Source organism: Panulirus ornatus, chromosome 2 (assembly GCF_036320965.1).
Source record: "Panulirus ornatus isolate Po-2019 chromosome 2, ASM3632096v1, whole genome shotgun sequence".
Classification (NCBI taxonomy): domain Eukaryota; kingdom Metazoa; phylum Arthropoda; class Malacostraca; order Decapoda; family Palinuridae; genus Panulirus; species Panulirus ornatus.
Window position 1 is genome coordinate 20262575 of NC_092225.1, and position 19971 is coordinate 20282545.

Here is a 19971-nt window from a genome sequence, read left to right on the forward strand (position 1 = left end):
TGGAGGTGGAAAGATGGAGTGAAAAAGATTTTGAGTGATCGGGGCCTGAACATGCAGGAGGGTGAAAGGCGTGCAAGGAATTGGAACAATGTGGTATACCAGGGTCGACGTGCTGTCAATGGATTGAACCAGGGCTATATGAAGCGTCTGGGGTAAACCATGGAAAGTGTGTGGGGCCAGGATGTGGAAAGGGAGTTGTGGTTTCAGTGCATTATTACATGACAGCTAGAGACTGAGTGTGAATGAATGGGGCCTTTTGTGTCTTCCTAGCGCTACCTCGCACACATGAGGGGGGAGGGGGTTGTTATTCCATGTGTGGCGAGGTGGCGATGGGAACAAATAAAGGCAGACAGTATGAATTATGTACATGTGTATATATGTATATGTCCATGTGTGTATATATATGTGTACATTGAGATGTATAGGTATGTATATTTGCGTGTGTGGACGTGTATGTATATGCATGTGTATGTGTATGTGGGCGGGTTGGGCCATTCTTTCGTCTGTTTCCTTGCGCTACCTCGCTAACGCGGGAGACAGCGACAAAGCAAAATGAAATAATAATTAAATAAGGAACATTAGATAGGAGCCTCAGCAAATACTGCATTAGAGTTGCCCTCTATCAGTGGCCTGTTCAGGGTGAGGCACTAAAAGCTAAGAAGTGGCACTGAAGTTCACTAGCTATAGAAACTAATGCTGTGGCCACTTTCCTGAAGGAGTTCCAGTAAGAACAGGCATCAGATATGTAGACAGACAGATAGTAAATAAAGCAAGGTATAGTAGACTAAGTTGAGGGACAGGTTAGTTGCAGTGTGTTTGAATGAAGAAAAATTGGAGGACATGAAATGTTTTAGATACTTGGGAGTGAACTTGGCAGTGAATGGAACCATGAAAAGGGAAGTGAATTGTAGGTTGGGTGAGCAGAGAGCTGATGCTGTGGGCAGCATGGCAACTGCAGTATCAGCTCCTAAAATGTGAGTAATTTAGGAGAGAATGAGTGAGGAATGTTGACAGAGAGGATATATGTGTCACAGGTGGAGGGAACAAGGAGAAGGGGGAACCAAACTGGAGAAGGAACTATTGAGTGAAAAAAATTTTGATTGCTCAGGGACTGAATATTCAGGGTGGTTCAAATCATGCCTTGGATAAAGTGCATTGATATGACGAAGTATACAGGGATGATGTGCTGTCAGTAGACAGAAACAGGGCTTTTGAACCAGCTGGAGAAAACCATGGAAAGGTCTATGGTGACTTGCTGTATTTTTGGTGCATTAAACATGACAGGTAGAGAATGGAGGTGTAGGTTGTAGGTTGGGTTCATGTTTGTGAGGACTTAAGACAGCATTGGTAGGTTTCTGTTGAGATGCAGACTTTCTGTTTTGAGTAAGTCAATGTTCTAATTGTGCAATGTGATATTGCATGTTTGCTGTTGCTTGGGTAGTGTGAGAGGGCTTTTATAATGTGGTGTGCAGGTGTTAGAAGGTCTAGTAGAAATAGGTGTCAGCGCTGGACCCCGTCTTTATGCTCAAAAGTTTACTTTGTCTTTTTGTCTTAAAAAAAAAAAAGGTTAAGCTTACAAGTCTTTTCCTTTGACGTTTATGTTTCTCTGTGCACAGTGTCATTTGTAGTCTGGCACCAATACCCAGAATGGTTGGTCTAGATCAGGCATTTCTCATTCCATATGTCAAGAGCAACCTCAGGGTTTGCTTCAGGTTTTTATTTTGAATATGGCAGTGTTTGTTCGTCATGCCAGTGTTTGAACTAAAAGCGATCAGCTCACATTTTTTTTTACTCATTTAGTCATGCAACGACAGTATTTGTAATCATCCTAGAGGGGATATTTTATGGGTTTACATTGAAGGTTACCTAAAGAGTCATGCATCAGTATATTTTAATACAAAAAAGATACATAGAACATATATACTGACAATAGGAACACAGATAATTGCAATACTATATGTTGTGTACTCTTCTCAGACAGGCAGGAGCAAGAAAAAACTTCTGTCAATACATCATCATATAGGAATAATTTAACCGAGTTGAATCGCAGAGTATTTTAAGGTATTGAAGGGAAGCATGTGTTCTTGATCAGAGTATTTTTGAGAATATCATGAAACTTCTTATGGAAATCAGAAAGACCCATGCTGATTCAGCCTTCAGTGGTCCCACGTTAATTTCATTTAAAGAAATGTTAAAAAAAGAAATTTTGCATTACGGTGTTCTAGTCATGCATGCAAGAACTCTCACAAATACAAACTTTCTCTCAGCAAGATGCAACCCTGAAATGAAACAGTGAATGGCCAGAATATGAATATACAAATTACACATCAAATAAAAGGCCAAAATGGAATGATGACATGAACTAGTAGTGGCAAGAATAAGAAAAAGAATAATCAAATTAGATCAAAATGGAATGAGAACTGGAACAGTAATTGGCCAGACTATGTTGACTGCAGAAACATATAAAAGCAGTAGATTTTTTTTTATTAAAGAACAAAATAAGGAAAGATCTGGCAGAAATAGGAATAGTACAGCAGTGAAATACACATGATTAAGACAAAAGAAATGACCTTGGAAAATCAAGAATGAACAAGCTTCAGATGAATAATTAACAAAATGAGTGAATTCACGAAGCCCAAAAACTAACTGAAAATAAATAAAGTAATAGTGAATCCTTGCAAGATAAAATATATAGATCTTTAAAGCCCAGGAATCAAACTGAATTTTATTGATGAATACACCAGGGACAATAATACAGTCCTGATCAATGTAACAAATTTAGTTCAATTAGAAAGTGAGACATGAAGCAAACATAAACAGTTTGAAAGTGATTGCATTATATATCCAAAATCAGCTAGAAGGAAAGCAGATTGTAAAAATGAGCCACAACAGATGTCTACTAATCATAGTGACCATCCCAGCCATAGTATCTAAAAGGGCACCAAAAACTAACCTAAATATTAATAAAAGTTGTACATACATTAGAGGTAGAGAGAAACTAGATGTAGCAGCAAATGGAACATGGAAGAAGCAGCAAGTCATAGGTTGGGTGAGGGTGCAAAGTTCTGGGAGTATTGAGGAATGTGGAAAGAAGTTATCTCTGGGAGGGCAAAAATGGTTAGGTTTGAAGGTATGGTAGTCCCAATGAAGCTGTATATATGCAAGGCATGGGTTATAGATAGGGATGTGCAGAGGAGGATAGAGTGTGTTGGGAATTTGATGTTTGATGACAATATATTATGTGAGGTGGTTTGAACAAGTAAGTAATATATGGGTAGGATAGAGGTGAGGTACTAAAAAGAGTGTGGTTGAGAGAGATGAAATCGTTTGGAGATATGGAAAGAATGTGCGAGGAGAGTGTTTTCAAAGAGGATATGTGTGTCAGAAATGGAGGGGACAAGGAGATGAGGAATACCAAACTGGAGATGGAAGGACTGAGTGAAAAAGATTTGTGCCCAGGGTCCAACCATGCAGGAGGGTGAAAGGTGTGTACAGAAAAGAGTGCATTAGAGCAGTTTGGTATGCAGGGATTGATATTCTGTCAATGGACTAAACCAGGGCATTGAAATAGCTGGGGGAAACCATGTGGGGCCCATTTGTGGATAGGAGATGTAGTTTCAGTGCATTGCACATGACAGCTACAGAAAGGATATGAGTGAATGCGGCCTTTCTTTGTCTGTTCCTGGTAGTACCTTGCTATGCAGGAAATGGTGATCAGGTATGAAAAAGTTATGGAGCAAGTAGGAATACAGCGGTCATGCCTTATAAAGACCCACTGGGATCTGACTAAGACCCTTTGGGACCCCTGTAATCCTTTTGTGCAACCACTCACAGGATGAGCATGGGGTGCACAATAAGTTTGCCGGGGTTACTGGCACAAATCAAACAAATCAAGGCTCAACAGAAGTGATACAAATGTAAGAGATTTTGGTGTCATAAATGAGAAGCTTTAATTCACATGAGTAGATAGCACTATTGAGCCAAGTAATGAGTGGTATGATATTGATAACTTTCACAATAGAGAGAAAAACATTGGTGAAAATTTTTGATTTATACATACTAAGCAAAATTGAATGCTGCTGTGTTGTATGGTTATTAGCAAATGTAAATAAACAAATTTGAGAGAATTCAGATGTACTTCATGAGCAAAACAGAGGGGATGGAACACGTGGACTACCATGAAGAGCTGAAAGAACTGGAACTGTAGCATAGAAAAGAGAGAAAGATATATGATAATCTGTGCATGGCATTAAATGGAAGGTCTAATGAAAACATACTGAACTTGTAAACATCTCGGCAAGGAGATACCGAGTTATTAAGTTTACAAGAATTCCATGGAACATACCTAAACTTTATCAGACAAGGATGTACTGAAGCCCAGCATGGAAGCTTGAACTTATGTGTAACATGCTACCAGGAGAAATAAGAAACATGCAAGTAACAATACTGAAACATTTTAAAGAATATTTTACATGTGGCTGAAATCAATTGCAGTTAAACTTAGAATTGATAATTGCTTAACAGCAGAGAGGAATAGTCTTATTCATCAAGCAAGACTTGGGATGAGCACTACGTGCTAACCCTGCTGTTTTAGCAAAATCTCATCATACACACTCATAGGTACTCTCTCTCTCTCTCTCTCTCTCTCTCTCTCTCTCTCTCTCCTCTCTCTCTCTCTCTCTCTCTCTCTCTCTCTCTCTCTCTCTCTCTCTCTCTCTCTCTCTCTCTCTCTCTCAGTGTTCCAGTTGTATTATCAAAGTTAGCTTTCTAATGTTAATCTTGTTAATGTTTGTCGTTTTTATTAACTTTGTATGGATGCCACTTCTTAACTCTTGATTAGAGTTTGGCTCCAAATCATATTTCTCATGCTTCCTGTCTGCCCTGTTGTATATCAAGGCAACATGACTGTGTGGCTCTGGGAGTGGTCTTCCTAGTGCTGCAGTACTGACCCAGGTAGCTACACAATGTTTATCTTGAACTTGAAGCACACAAGCGGCGTGTCCGTTTCCTTGTCAGTTAGCGTCCAGATCACCGGATACTCATTCTAGGGGTAAAGGCTTCATGTTAATCAAGTGAGGGAGGCTAGAAGTCATGAAAGGAATTGCAAAGATTGGGAAGTACTGAGGAAAGCTAGGGGGAGATCTGGGAAAATAACAGGTTAGAGTAGTACTTGGAGATTTTATGGGAGATTGAGATGTACATGAGGAAGGCTTGGATGGAGTGAGGGAGACTGGAATGTACTTGGTGAAGCTGAGAGATGGTTAGAAAACTGGGTGGTAGTGAGAAAGTTTAGGGTAAGTAGAAAGGCTGGAGAATAATGGAGGATGCTCAGAGATAGTGGAGAAGGTTACAAGCAGTAAGTGGGGGACTTGGGTGATAGGGAGGCTGAAAAGCAATGAACAAAACTTGAATCACTTGAGGGAATGTGGAAGACAGTGGAAAATATTGAGAGATCAGGGAAGGTAGTGGAAAAGGGTGCCACTGGTATGGGAGGTTAGGGAAGAGAGAGAGAGAGAGAGACTGGGAATTAGTAATAAATGTTGGAAGATCATTGGTAATATATGGAGGGACATAACAAAAGACCTAATGGTTCATGATGAGGTTGTCTGCATGAATAATCTTATTTGTGGTAGAAGCAGGATAGTAAAGTAGAAAGCACCTCCCCATCCACCACTTCCTCTGGTATAGCAGTAAAGAAAAAATGAGAAGAAATACCTTGTAGTACAGAAAGAGTATGGTCCTCTGGAAATTTTATGGGAAAATGTTAACTGGAAAAGTTCTGAACATTGACTGCAAACAGGAAAATAAGGTTCATTTTTTAAATTAACTTTAAAATTTGTGGTTCTTTCTTGAAACTGGTATTGGTAATAGGCATCACAGAAGTATGTGTAGCCTAATTTATTATTATCATTATTATTATTATTTTCTTTCTTTCAAACTTGTTTGCCATTTCCTGCATTAGCGAGGTGGCACCAGCAACAGACAAAGAAGGGCCTCATTCACTGACATCCATTCTCTAGCTCTCCTCATGTGTAATGCACTAAAACCATATCCCCTATCCATAACCATTATTATTATTTTTATTTTATATTTATTTTGCTTTGTCGCTGTCTCCTGCATTTGCGAGGTAACGCAAGGAAACAGACGAAAGAAGTGGCCCAACCCACCCCCATACACATGTATACACATACACGTCCCCACACTCAAATATACATACCCATACATCTCAATGTACACCTATATATACACACACAGACATATACATATATACACATGCACACAATTCACACTGTCTGCCTTTATTCATTCCCAATGCCACCTCGCCACACATGGAATAACATCCCCCTCCCCACTCATGTGTGCGAGGTAGCGCTAGGAAAAGACAACAAAGGCCCCATTCATTCACACTCAGTCTCTAGCTGTCATGCAATACTGCCCTAAACCACAGCTCCCTTTCCACATCCAGGCCCCACAGAACTTTCCTTGGGTTACCCCAGATGCTTCACATGCCCTGATTCAATCCACTGACAGCACGTCGACCCCGGTATACCACATCGATCCAATTCACTCTATTCCTTGCACGCCTTTCACCCTCCTGTATGCTCAGGCCCCAATCACTCAAAATCTTTTTCACTCCATCTTTCCACCTCCAATTTGGTCTCCCACTTCTCCTCGTTCCCTCCACCTCCAGCACATATATCCTCTTGGTCAATCTTTCCTCACTCATTCTCTCCATGTGCCCAAACCATTTCAAAACACCCTCTTCTGCTCTCTCAACCACGCTCTTCTTATTTCCACACATCTCTCTTACCCTTACATTACTTACTCGATCAAACCACCTCACACCACATATTGTCCTCAAACATCTCATTTCCAGCACATCCACCCTCCTGCGCACTACTCTATCCATAGCCCACGCCTCACAACCCTACAACATTGTTGGAACCACTAGTCCTTCAAACATGGTCATTTTTGCTTTCGGAGATAATGTTCTCGACTTCCACACATTCTTCAAGGCTCCCAGGATTTTCGCCCCCTCCCCCACCCTATGATTCACTTCCGCTTCCATGGTTCCATCCGCTGCAAAATCCACTCCCAGATATCTAAAACACTACTTCCTCCAGTTTTTCTCCATTCAAACTCACCTCCTAGTTGACTTGACCCTCAACCCTACTGTACCTAATAACCTTGCTCTTATTCACATTTACTTTTAACTTTCTTCTTTCACACACTTTACCAAACTCAGTCACCAGCTTCTGCAGTTTCTCACATGAATCAGCCACCAGCGCTGTATCATCAGCGAACAACAACTGACTCACTTCCCAAGCTCTCTCATCCCCAACAGACTGTATCCTTGCCCCTCTTTGCAAAACTCTTGCATTCACCTCCCTAACAACCCCATCCACAAACAAATTAAACAACCATGGAGACATCACACACCCCTGCCGCAAACCTACATTCACTGAGAACCAATCACTTTCCTTTCTTCCTACATGTACACATGCCTTACCGATAAAAACTTTTCACTGCTTCTAACAACTTGCCTCCCACACCATACATTCTTAGTACCTTCCACAGAGTATCTCTATCAACTCTATCATATGTCTTATTATTATTATTATTATTAATATTATTATTATTATTATCATTATTATTATCATTATTATTATTATTATTATTATTATTATCATTATTATTATTATTTTATAATAATTATTATGCAACCCCTGAATCCCTTTTATGGAACTCTTGCAGCTCTGAGGCTGCACTTCATGCAGGAGCAAGGAAATGATTAATTTCTTTAAAAGGAGGTCTTCAATGAGACTATTCCTTTCTGTCCACTGAAGATGATACAGCATCACCATAGATGACTTCTCGCTCATGTTGTAAGTACTTAATGGACTCGCAGAAATAATTCTAACCTTACTTTCAATGACTGATAGTCTTTGCAATTATATATTTAATGTTCTGCAAACCTGCAACTGAAAATACTTTTGCTCTCTTTGTTGTTACAATTCCTTCTGTTTGATTTCATACTATTATTTCTGATGACTGAATCCCTATCTAATATCTAATGTGAAGAAATGTTTTTATATATTCAAAAATCTTTAATGTATTGAAGACTTCTGCAGTAATAGATCTCCCTTGAAGTCTTCATTTTCTTCAGTAAAATAATTTTAAGTCAGTCTTTCTTCATAAGGCTTATTTCAGAGCAATGGAATTCATTTTGTTGTTCTCTGAATCTGTTCTATTTTTTCTTCATCTTTGATCAAGTTTGGTGAACAGAACTGAGCAGTTTATTCCAAGCTGAATCAGATCAGGGCATTATTAAGGGTGAGAATTACGTCCTTCTTTTTAGGGAAAATATTTCTATTTCGGTCATCTTGGCAAGATGATTTGCGGACTTTTGCACTTTAGTCCATCACTGATAATCACTCCACTCTCTTTTTCTTTCCTTATTCCCAACAATGGTTTACCAGATATATTTTTTCAGTTAAGGTTTACGTCTTTGCCAAAATGTGTCAAATGGCATTTATTTACATACAAGTCAGTTTGCTGTCTTTGATGTCTACATCACTTTGAGACTGTTTGCATCCTTCATTTTACCAGGCTATATTTGCTAAATTAAGCAGATTTTCAAATTCTGCTGGTGAATCCTGTCCTTAGATTGCTTATAAAGATAATGAAATGCATGAGTCCTAGAAGTGAACCTTGTGATACCCTGCTTCTAATGGTTAGCCGGTTGGATGCTTCCCCATTTAAAATCACCAGTGTTTCCTATGATATGAGTCAATCTGCTATCCATGTTTATATGTAGTTTCCTATGTTGTGAGCTTTAGTTTCACTTAGAAGTCTTTCATATGATACTTTGTTGATAGCTTTTTGAAAGTCTCTGTAACATCTAAAGTACTTTGCAATCACAGTTGTTAGCTAGTGGAGGAAAACTGGAGGGTATTGAGATGTATAGAGGGAGATTTGAAAAAAGACAATATTTAGTGAAAGACTTTGGAAGATATGGAGGCTTTACAAAAATGGGAAATATATATGCAAGTTGAAGTGTGATCCAAAAACTGGGAAATCATTAAACACTTGTAAAACAGACGTGAAGATACATAGTAAAACACGTACAGAAAATGATTTGTAGAATAGTTATGTAAATATGAAAATCACCTTATTTTCAAAATTGTAAACACAAATATTTTAACTTTCAGGTTTCAGGAAAAATATATGAATGATATTAAAATTATACAGTAAGTTGTTACATACTAAAAAGAATGTTTTGATATTGGTTTTGTGAGAACAAAGGTGTTGTTATTCCTGGATGTGAGGGAGCCTGAATTTGGTGAGTGGTGAGGTATACGCATATTGGTTGGTGAAGACATTGATGAATGAAGCATGTTAGGTGGGGTACTGGAAGATCATACTGCTGTGATGACAGTCATAGGTATGTAATAATAGTGGCTGTAGGATGCAAATGACCTGTCCATCTCCCTTCTCTTCTCTTTATTCTTCTTTTTCTGTTCACCTTTCCTCTCACCTAATTCTTTTGTTTCTTTCCTGCCCTGTTCCCCATTCCCCTCCATTCTTCTCAGCCATATTCCTTGTCCTTTTTCCTTACTTTTTCACCTTTCTTTTATTTGTCTTTTCGACTACTGTACACTGGTTTCCCTTCTTCCTGTAACTTCCTTAAGTTTTTCTCCTCCATTTTTTTTCTTGTAATCCCTTCTTTTCTTTTCATTTATCTTAAATTTTCTCTTACCAAATTATTTGTTTTCTGGCCTTCACATCATTATCATTGACTACCTTCATGTCATTCAACCTTGGTTACCTCCCCAACATTACCTAAGTGTCCCCTAATTACTTCCTAGTCACCCAGGTTTTCATTCAGTTTCATGTATTACCTCCTGACCAACTCCCTATCCATATTTCTCACTGGGAACTTTACATTCATAAACATTCCCCTTTTGTTTAGCACCTCTGCAGTAACCCCCAGTATCCATACAGAAAACTGGGAATCAAGGTTGTTGATGAATTCCCGCATGTCAAGGTAGTAAGTAAGGCCAGGATATCAACTTAGTAAACAAATTCCATATGGCAAGAGTGCAGAGAAAATTTGGATGTCAGAACTACAGTTACACTGCTGGGTTGAGGCAGTAAGCTAGTTTTGGATGTTTTACCATTTCACATATCCAGATTTTGAGAGAAAACTTATCTAAAGTGTTCAGAAAGAAAGAAACTAAATTCAATATATTAAGGCCGTAATGGAAGCTTATACATCATGGTTGAATAATAACGGTTATCAAATTAAGAATCTTAAATGTAAGAGCATTAAAGATCTTTCCTACTCTCTCAACCTTACCCTTGGCCAGAAATCCTGGATGCTGAGGGAGTAAGTAAAGCGGGTGACATGTCCTGCGATCACTGGACATTCCATCTCTCCGTCACAGGCATCACGTTCCTGGCCAGGCAGTGGCACCTCAAACCAAGAGTTCCAGCGCACATAAGAGTCCACTGTAGTAGAGTTAATATCTGCCAAGAGATGATGAGCATTATATATGTATTAGCATTACTCTCTCAAGATTCTGTTAAAAGACATGGTTAGTTTATGGACCTTAGTCATGAAAATGGTGAGAAAGCCCTTGAACATGGTGAAATGTACTGTGGACACCTTTGATATTAACATAGCATGTCAGAAAGAGTACTAGAGCCTGCTAGATTAAAGTATCTTATGGAGGACACTACCTATCTTGTCTACAACCTGGCTAAACCAGACCAACAGTGTCAACTTGGCCTTTTATGCTAGAAAACATGCAAAGGAAAGAAAACAACAGAAACTATAAGACTACAGACCACCAATGGAAAATTTCTTATACAGATTAAAGAGAAATGAAGACTTATTTGGATTACAAAATGTGAGGACTAAAGGGAACTGAAGAATGTATTTTGGTTACATGATATGAGGTGAATTATCATCATTAAAAATCACATTTAAAGAGAATACCATTAGAAAAATTATTTCAAATCATTCTGGCATGAGGGAGGATGTGCCCAGCTGTAGTTCATGTCAACTAAGAGAGGAGATACCAAATACTAAGAGAAGCGTGAGGATTCTAGTGAATACTGAATGGTTGATGAGCTTAATTTGTGCAGTGAACACCAGAAGTGCTGCAGAGGCTGGCAAAGAGAAGAGCTAAAAGGATCAAAGATGTGTATCCTGGAAGAAGAATGGGAAATGAAAGGATGAAAGATATATTTTCTTGGGTTTTAGCGACAAGTTTTGAGATGTAAGGAACCTATACAAGTTAGAGAATGACACAGATGAAACTTGTACTTCCAGACAACTTCCCTAAATTGCAGAATTGACATTAGGTATGAGAAAATATTCTGTGTGTGTGAGGAATGTGGTGTCAGCTCCTCTGAAATTGGGATATAGTAAGATATAATGTATTTTGATTTTTTCAACAACATGAGAAATTTTCAAGGCAAGTCACTCATTGAAATTATTAGATCCTGTCATTTCACACTCAAAAGGTGTGCATATTACCACCCAGACTTGTACCATGGGTCCAGCCAAGCAACCGTTGCCATGATATGATCCCCTTCTCTCTCTCTTTCTCATGGCAGTGCACCTGCCACACTCACCTGGGATGAAGACTGCACGTAAGTTGTGGGTGTTACCCACCCTGACTTCACACACTCCACGACGGTTAGCACAAGTCATGAATACGGCGCGAGGCATCTTCTCCTCTGTACCAGGGAAACACAGTCCAAGAGAGTTAAAATTACACTTTTTGTTTCTCATGACACTTCTCACAAGCCCAACTACAAGATGCATAAACCATTGGATTAAGGCATTATTACAATGGCATTATATCAATTGTAAAAATGTATGAACAGTGAAATATCAGAGTAAAATGTCTAATTTGATGATACTAGGTAGTTATAAGAGGGAAGATTGTCTACCTGCGGAGCAACGGGCATACAAGATCCTGCGAGGCTGGAACGCATGTGAAGGGATGACCACCAGAGCGGCCATCAGCGCCACCAGCATCACCACCCGCGCCATTATCCTTGTGCAGCTAAGCCCTGTGGCAATATATTAACATCTCAGTGATCAAGCATCATGTTTTCTGCTGTGCTGTATGAAATGTATTTGATAAAACCCTGTTGCACAAAGGGTATCAATGGATTTTTCCTCATTTTGGTAGTGCCTTTCTTTATATAGATAGCATCTATCATTTCCTGTCTCATCTTTGCAGCCGATTGTTGATTATACAATTACATAAGCCCATGAGCAGTGATACATCATCTACCTTCTGCCCCACACCATGTAGATACTGTCTTACAGTCTCACCAGGTCCCATACCACGTGGATACTGTCTTGCAGTCTCACAGACCCCACACCACATGGATACTGTCTCAGTCTCACCATGCCTCACACCAAGTGGCTACTGCCTTAAGCCTTACCAGGCCCCTCACCATGTGGCTACTGTCTCACTTGAGCCCACTCAAGCTCATATTATCAACCTCCAACCGGTATTTGTGAGAGCTCATGACCAATTATTTGCTGCACCACCAACCTAGAGGAGGAGACTTTCAAGCAGCCAGTTCTCGGGAGGGCAGACCATCCAAAGTAATAAGTTAATAAGTAATATATGTATGATAGAAAATGGTGGTGGAGTAGGGGCATTGACATGAGAAGAAAGGGGTTCCAATTGAGATTTAAGGAAAGGTGAGACAATAAGGCAAATTTTGGTCTGTCTAGAAGAAAGCTGGACAGCAACCCACTTCACCCATATAGATTAACAGTATTGAATAAATTAGCCTGTGTCCAGCTGGTGCACATGCTTTCAACAGAAACATCAAGACAAACCTAAACCCAAGATTTTTAAGACTTCTGTGTTGTATTCTGCCCCAGGGCAACACAGTAACTCCTATAGTGTCACGGCAAGTCCTGCAGTTGTATCCTTTGGGGTGACACCGATGTTGGTTTCAGTAAACTTATTCTCAGAGGGTTTATGATGAACAGTGTTACCTTAGACTAACATGACTTGGAGGGTGTTATTTATGGCCAGACGATAATCATGCATTTAGGAAACGCATCATCTTCGATAGTCATTTTCCTGTCATATTTCATTCTTGCCTGGGAGGGACATTAGATTATTAAATCACACGTGGATACCATTACTTTGCTCAGAGAAACAATAAAGGATGGTAGAGACTTACCAGAAGTACCACAGACCTAGTTAGTTTGTGGAATACTTGTTCAGAGATTGGGGGGGGGGGGTTACTTACAGTTGTTACCATATCATTCTATAACTAACGCAACATATGACAGTGTTTTGAAATTCCCTGCTGCTTGGTTAAATTAATGACTTTTTCTTGAATATGATTCCTTCGTATAAGTGCTTAGGTGTTATTTTTGGAAATTTTTAGTAATTTTCGGCCTGGTTTTATAAATAACTTTATTTTCCTAATATCTGGCTGCGATGCATGGAATGTGCATTATTCCGTGTGTAGTGTACCTGTATTTACTTACACTTTCGAGATACAGATATGTATATTTCATTGCTTATTTAGACAAAGAATTTGTTGTATGTCGAAGTCGCTTAAATAACTTCACTGTATTTCACTGTGTTTACAAGTACATTCTGACTAGAATTTCCATACGTGTTCACGTTAATTCATAGACTAATTACGGTTGAAAATTTATATTACATCATCATGCTTATAATTATCGTATGTGTCATAAGCAGTGTTAGCGCCTCTATCTATCTGATTACTGTTACATGTCGATTGTGAAGATAGTTATGATGAAGGCTTAAAAGCCATGGTCTCTACTGATAGTGATGAAGATTAAGAGCTGGGAAGTTCAAAAGTGCATTAAGGGTCATGTCTTTTGATTGTTCTAACGCTATTATCAGTACCCTTGTCTAGAAGTCTCTTGAAATAAGTACCAGAGGTCATTGTAGTAGTGGTATTCTACTTGATGCGCGGTTCCTCTCGAGTCTCGCTGCACTCAGAGAGTAGAGTCGCGCCCGAAGACAGGGTCAAAATTTGTGTGGCTCATTTGGCGAGATACTGCGCAAATTTCACGCGTTGTGTCTTGAGTACGCAGAAGAGGGAAAAAATCAGGCTTTTTGGCAAGAATGACGATACGCACACAAGTTATCAGTAAAGGCCACTGGTGACATTTGGCAAATCTAGTCAGCCACTCAAGTGACTGCATTCATCGAGCGTTTGCTGGCAGTCATTTTAAATAGAGACAAGGAATCAGTTCATGGTAGTGTGAAGTGTCGTACTCAAAGGTCAGTGTTACTGGGTTTACTTTGCTCAACTAGGTCACAACAGTGGAAGACGAGGGATTCTGTTCTGACGGAGTGACCCAACGTTGTGTGGAATATTGTATAATCATGTTGCTGTGCAAGGTTCTCGTAATAGAAAACTTGATTTTTTTCCGGAGCTTTCTTAAATCCGCGATTTTTCTTTTCCAGAAAGCATTATGAAAGACTACCCAAAGCTTTTAGCACTACTAACAACACATCAATAGATATAAATGTACATCTATGAGTATGGTGAACACTCACGATCTTCGATAATTATATGAAATTGCACGTTGACAGACACAGCCTTTATTGAAATGGTTGCGTATTCCAGGACTTGAGGTCAAAGTATCCTGTTCGAGACGTACCATACGATCCCTGAGTTGACATCCATTCTACGTGGGTTCCTTAACACGGACCAGGAAGCTTGAGTTGCGCATCTATCGTGGCTTTTGGCGGGTACGGCACACCGAGGACTGTAGGTTGTTTCGTGCAGTAAAATGTGTCACCAGCCAAACCTGTGAGCCCTAAGAGGAACAGGGACTTATGCACATTTTCTCAAGTAATTGATCAGATACAGGCGTACGTATATAATGGTGTCTCAAAGGTCCGTCGACGTAAATATATAATCCATCTTGATGCTGATAACTTTTAAGAATGTTAAACAGAGTAAACAGCCTTGAGGAACAGAGTGCGTCTGCTGGGTGACTCAAGTGGAAATAAAGACAAATAAACATCTTGCGTGTTGCCATTTTCTGCATGTAACTTGATGCCCATAAGACATGCCGCGTTGGCTAGCTGCAGCCTCTCTTCGGTCAGCTGGTGTCTACTATTTGCAGGAGACACTTCTAAATAGGAGTGATGAAAAAGAAAAAGTCCTTAGGAGTAAATTTGGCAGATTCCGTTGTGAGAGCGCAAATAGATACTCAGAAAAAAAGTCAAAATCCCTTGACCTGGTTAACAGACAGATGCTTTGTAAAGAAGCCAACATGTGTCGTCTGTACGGTGGGAGGCTCCTCTCCGTTTACAGGACTCATCTAAGGACTATACTTATCCAGTGTTGTAGAGTTCTCTTGCCAGAACTGCTGCCTATACAAGTGGCAGTTTATGGTTAAGGTCGTACATTATGCAGTAGATCTTCAAAGAGTCTAAATTTAGAGCTGAAGGTCACAGTAGTGCTGCAGTGAGTCTACTCAGGTCAGTCCCTGACTAAGATATCGAGTCTCGCTACAGGGCCATCGTAACATTGTGATGATGAGTGATGACAACTGTTGTAGAGTAAGTTTAATTATTTCGATAAAGATATGATGAATACTCTTGGCATATGATAAGTTAGAGTAAAAATAAAACATGGATTCACACCTTATGAACAGTAGTAGTTGAAGCCTCACTCCAGTTGTTTTGAGCATACGAGAGGCACTTTGGGTTAAAAGGCAGTAACGAACTAAAAATTGCGATGCGGGCGCAAGAGTCTGGGAAGCTCGGAGTGTTGAGGGTTTAGATGTTTTTCTAAGCTTCATTTCGTTCGATTTCATGTTTGTACAAAAATCTTGTTTTCAACTTTTGCGTCAATTTAGGACATCATTACTCATTATGACATTAAAATGATTTTCTGGTTGCAACCCACAAGGTTGCGAAGCATTTATAATCTAGAATGTGTGGAAGTCGAGAACATTATCTCGGAAAGCAAAAATGGGTATGTTTGAAGGAATAGTGGTTCCAACAATGTTGTATGGTTGCGAGGCGTGGACTATGGATAGAGTTGTGCGCAGGAGGATGGATGTGCTGGAAATGAGATGTTTGAGGACAATGTGTGGTGTGAGGTGGTTTGATCGAGCAAGTAACGTAAGGGTAAGAGAGATGTGTGGAAATAAAAAGAGCGTGGTTGAGAGAGCAGAAGAGGGTGTTTTGAAATGGTTTGGTCACATGGAGAGAATGAGTGAGGAAAGATTGACCAAGAGGATATATGTGTCGGAGGTGGAGGGAACGAGGAGAAGAGGGAGACCAAATTGGAGGTGGAAAGATGGAGTGAAAAAGATTTTGTGTGATCGGGGCCTGAACATGCAGGAGGGTGAAAGGAGGGCAAAGAATAGAGTGAATTGGAGCGATGTGGTATACCGGGGTTGACGTGCTGTCAGTGGATTGAATCAAGGCATGTGTATGGGGGTGGGTTGGGCCATTTCTTTCGTCTGTTTCCTTGCGCTACCTCGCAAACGCGGGAGACAGCGAAAAAAAAAAAAAAAAAAAAAAAAAAAAAAATATATATATATATATATATATATATATATATATATATATATATATATATATATATATATATATATATTCCTATGAGTCCACGGGGAAAATGAAACACGATACGTTCCCAAGTGCACTTTCGTGTAATAATCACATCATCAGGGGAGACACAAGAGAGAAATATAAGTCAGCTGATATACATCGAAGAGACGAAGCTAGGACGCCATTTGGTAAACATGTGATTGTCCAAATGGCGTCCTAGCTTTGTCTCTTCGATGTATATCAACTGACTTATATTTCTCTCTTGTGTCTCCCCTGATGATGTGGTTATTACACGAAAGTGCACTTGGGAACGTATCGTGTTTCATTTTCCCCGTGGACTCATAGGAATACCTTGATCACGCGCAAAATTGTGATCCTTTCCAATATATATATATATATATATATATATATATATATATATATATATATATATATATATATATATATATATATAAAAAGCCCTTGGACCTATTTGTAAAAGGGTCCTAGGATGATATAATACATATTTTTGTGTGAGAATTCTCGTTAACTTTTTAGTCATATATCGCATTCCTCTCGTCCGGTGTTCTTTTGCTATTGAAATACCTCTTCCTATCATTAATGACTTGTTTATATCATGTTGTGTAACCCAGCTGACCTGCTTCTGATTTTTAATACTGTCAGTTGAGGGAGTTGGCCCTCTGGACCGTAATAGGCGGGAGACATTCGCGATCCTAGTAACTCACTTAATGGTTATGGCTCAGCTTCCTTAGTTCTGGCATGATGTTTGTTGCCGACCTTATACATTAAAGACATGCAGATCAATCTGTCTACTCAAGCAGAGAGGCTGAATAGGTGTTCCATACTCGAATCTGGATATAACGTTTTGTGATTATCCTTTTTCCTAACATTTCAAGTGTATGCACTTAGCGTTGAGCCTGCGTTTTGTGTATGTATGTCAATTTCAAAAACGTACTTTATCGACGGATTTCCAAACGTGGGCCTTGACTCCAGGGCCAAATTATAATTGAAACGGAAGCATCCTTAGTTTTACCTGAGAGATATGAAAAATTGCAACCAAAATAAGTTACTTTTTTTTAGTTACATCTGCGGTCATATTCTCCCCTCTCCACCAATATGAGATAAAAATTTCTCATTGGAATATTTTTAGATATTCAAACACCTTTGAACTTGCAAGCAATGAGTGAAATTATATTTTCCTGAACATCTGAATAATTCTCAGATAGTACGATAGATGTTCCTCATATATATGTACATTGAAAAAAATAGTTTGTACACATTGAGAGTATCCCTTGATAACTGATCACACCGTTTACTGTCATAGATGCCTACAGGAGTACAAACTTCGAGCACGATAATAAGACTTGTTGGTATGACCCATCATTCCATATTTAAGGTCAAACCTGATACTAAGGGTCGCAAGGTCGTGCTGAAGGGGTTAAACGCCATACTGCTGCCGCCACCATAATGTTGCGAGAGCGGTGCAATGTTGCCACACGCCGCCAGTTATAATGCAATCGCCCTTATGTATATAATTTTCTCTGTTATACTGTAACAGATGTATTCGTTATAATTTACTTAAAAAGGTATATTTTTTTCTACCAAATTAGTACCAGTGAATTATCATCAACTTAAAACATTTTCAGTGTGTTTTCTATTAAGTAAGTATGACGGGCGCGTAGAATGGATCGATTCTTGATCAGCTTTTTTGTTGGTGATGCACTCAACGTGTGGCTGATATGACTTTCCAGCCATGGAGATGACTAATTTCCTGTAGAGTGAGACAGACGGTGGTGGTGTGACTCTTCTCGGGCTCGCTAGCGGTCCCTTGCTCCACGTGACCACAAGCCACGCTGCCCAACCCTTCTCCACTCTTGGCTTACCCAGAACAAAACAGTATATGTCAGGGGGCACTCTAATACAGAATACACTGTCTCCTTCGTCAACTTATTCATGCAAGCATGTACTCTGGCCTATCCAATCAAAACTAATCCATGCTGTTACAACATAAAGATGAGCTTAATGTATATGATTTTTCTCATATTCTATTTGGAATGACTTACTTTTTAAAAATTTCCAAGTGCGGTGGTTCGTGTGTGACGGAGGAAAGGAGGGTGTACTCCAACAACGTCGCCGATCACGGAGGCACTGACGGGGCCACCTCTCTCACTCACCCAGGCTACCGCGCCGCCATGCTCCTTCACTGGTTCCCACTGCGAACGTTATTTTCCGCTGTTCACAGACCAGTCAAGGATTTCAAGTTAAATTGCAATTAGTTTGCCCCGGCGAAGATTCTACATGATACTCATGATGGTTATGACACAATTGTTAATCATTTTCTTTGTCGTCAGTGGTGGAAATGTGCAAGCAGCAAACAAAAATCTGTCACCCGTCACCCAGCTCCCCTCCTGCGTCTCCTTCGGTGCCTCCCCTCCGCCTCACGTTACAGTGTGTTCTATTTTTCCCTCTGTTCTCAGTTGGTGCTTTGTTGATGGACTTAATGTGCCTCACGCATACATAATGTACAGGCTTCACATGCGCACGGTCAGCAGATGAGCTGATTTTTCAAGTATGTGAAGACGGAGCTCGAGATCATGCCATATTGACAAAATGTAATGTCTTGTGTGTCATTGTACGAGGTGGGGCATCCTTGGTGGGAACTTTTCATGACTTAAGTTTCTGAGAATGTAACCTATATCATGCCAACGAACCCAGAGCCCAGCCGAGGCGACTGAAGTCCAGAAAGTACATCTTTAGGAGCACTTGTAGATTCAACTGGACTGTATCGAATCATTTGATTCTGACAGACAAATGAGCGAAGATCATCTCGTGCAATATCTCAATCCTCTCTTTGCCCGGTGAATCATGGACATGGCAGTCGGTTCCTTCTTTCCAACTCTCATATTCCTTGCTTCCATATTTCCCTTTCTCTGTCGGCCGTTTTTTGACTCCCACTTCCCTGTCTTGCCTCTTACTCATCTGTGTTCTTCCTCATTCGTCATTCTCCTTTCTCTTCCCTTTTTCCCCATTCCTCCTCCTCTATGATTCTTGCCTTCGCTCTTTCTTTTTGTTCTCCGACCTTCTTTCTGTCTCTCCCTCTTTTTCCTCCTTACTTTCTGTGACGTACTTCAAGTCTTCCTGTTTTTTCTTCTGTTCCGTGTTCCTCCTTCTCCCTCCAAATTCCCATATACGCCGTAGCCACATGACAAGACAGATATTTCATTACAGGTTGTACCATCCTAACCTCTTGTCCACTGTAAAAAAAAAAAAAAAAAAAGTGATGAATTCCTTAAGGAGGTTGTGATCTTAGGCTTCACATCACCCGGGTGCTGTGTGATTTGTTCCTCCATGGTGGGCAGAGCGGATC

The 19971-nt window shown here is 39.9% G+C and overlaps 2 protein-coding genes across 2 annotated transcripts in view; one reads left to right on the forward strand and one right to left on the reverse strand.

Annotated features, from left to right (window-relative positions):
- Positions 1–1877: 1877 nt before the first annotated feature.
- On the reverse strand, positions 1878–19009 carry LOC139753986 (mite group 2 allergen-like Ixo r 2). Its single transcript, XM_071670948.1, has 5 exons — positions 18668–19009; positions 11965–12087; positions 11644–11748; positions 10361–10530; positions 1878–5044 (listed from the first exon to the last, which is right to left on the reverse strand). The coding sequence occupies exons 2-5, from the start codon at positions 12065–12067 to the stop codon at positions 4958–4960; spliced, it is 465 nt and encodes a 154-aa protein (XP_071527049.1). The 5' UTR covers positions 12068–12087; positions 18668–19009; the 3' UTR covers positions 1878–4957.
- The window catches only part of LOC139753918 (uncharacterized), a 74327-nt gene continuing 59428 nt past the window's right edge, over positions 5073–19971 (forward strand). The window contains exon 1 of the mRNA XM_071670895.1: positions 5073–7886. The gene's annotated coding sequence lies outside the window, so the exon portion shown is untranslated. The remainder of the gene's footprint in view (positions 7887–19971) is intronic.

Coding starts and splice junctions, on each gene's coding strand:
- LOC139753986 (XM_071670948.1), bottom strand. CDS start 12,067: ATGGCGCGGGTGGTGATGCTGGTGGCGCTGATGGCCGCTCTGGTGGTC. Junction 11,749..11,964: donor GTATGCCCGTTGCTCCGCAG/GTAGACAATCTT, acceptor TCCCTGGTACAG/AGGAGAAGATGCCTCGCGCC. Junction 5,045..10,360: donor TCCAGGATTTCTGGCCAAGG/GTAAGGTTGAGA, acceptor CTTTACCCCTAG/AATGAGTATCCGGTGATCTG.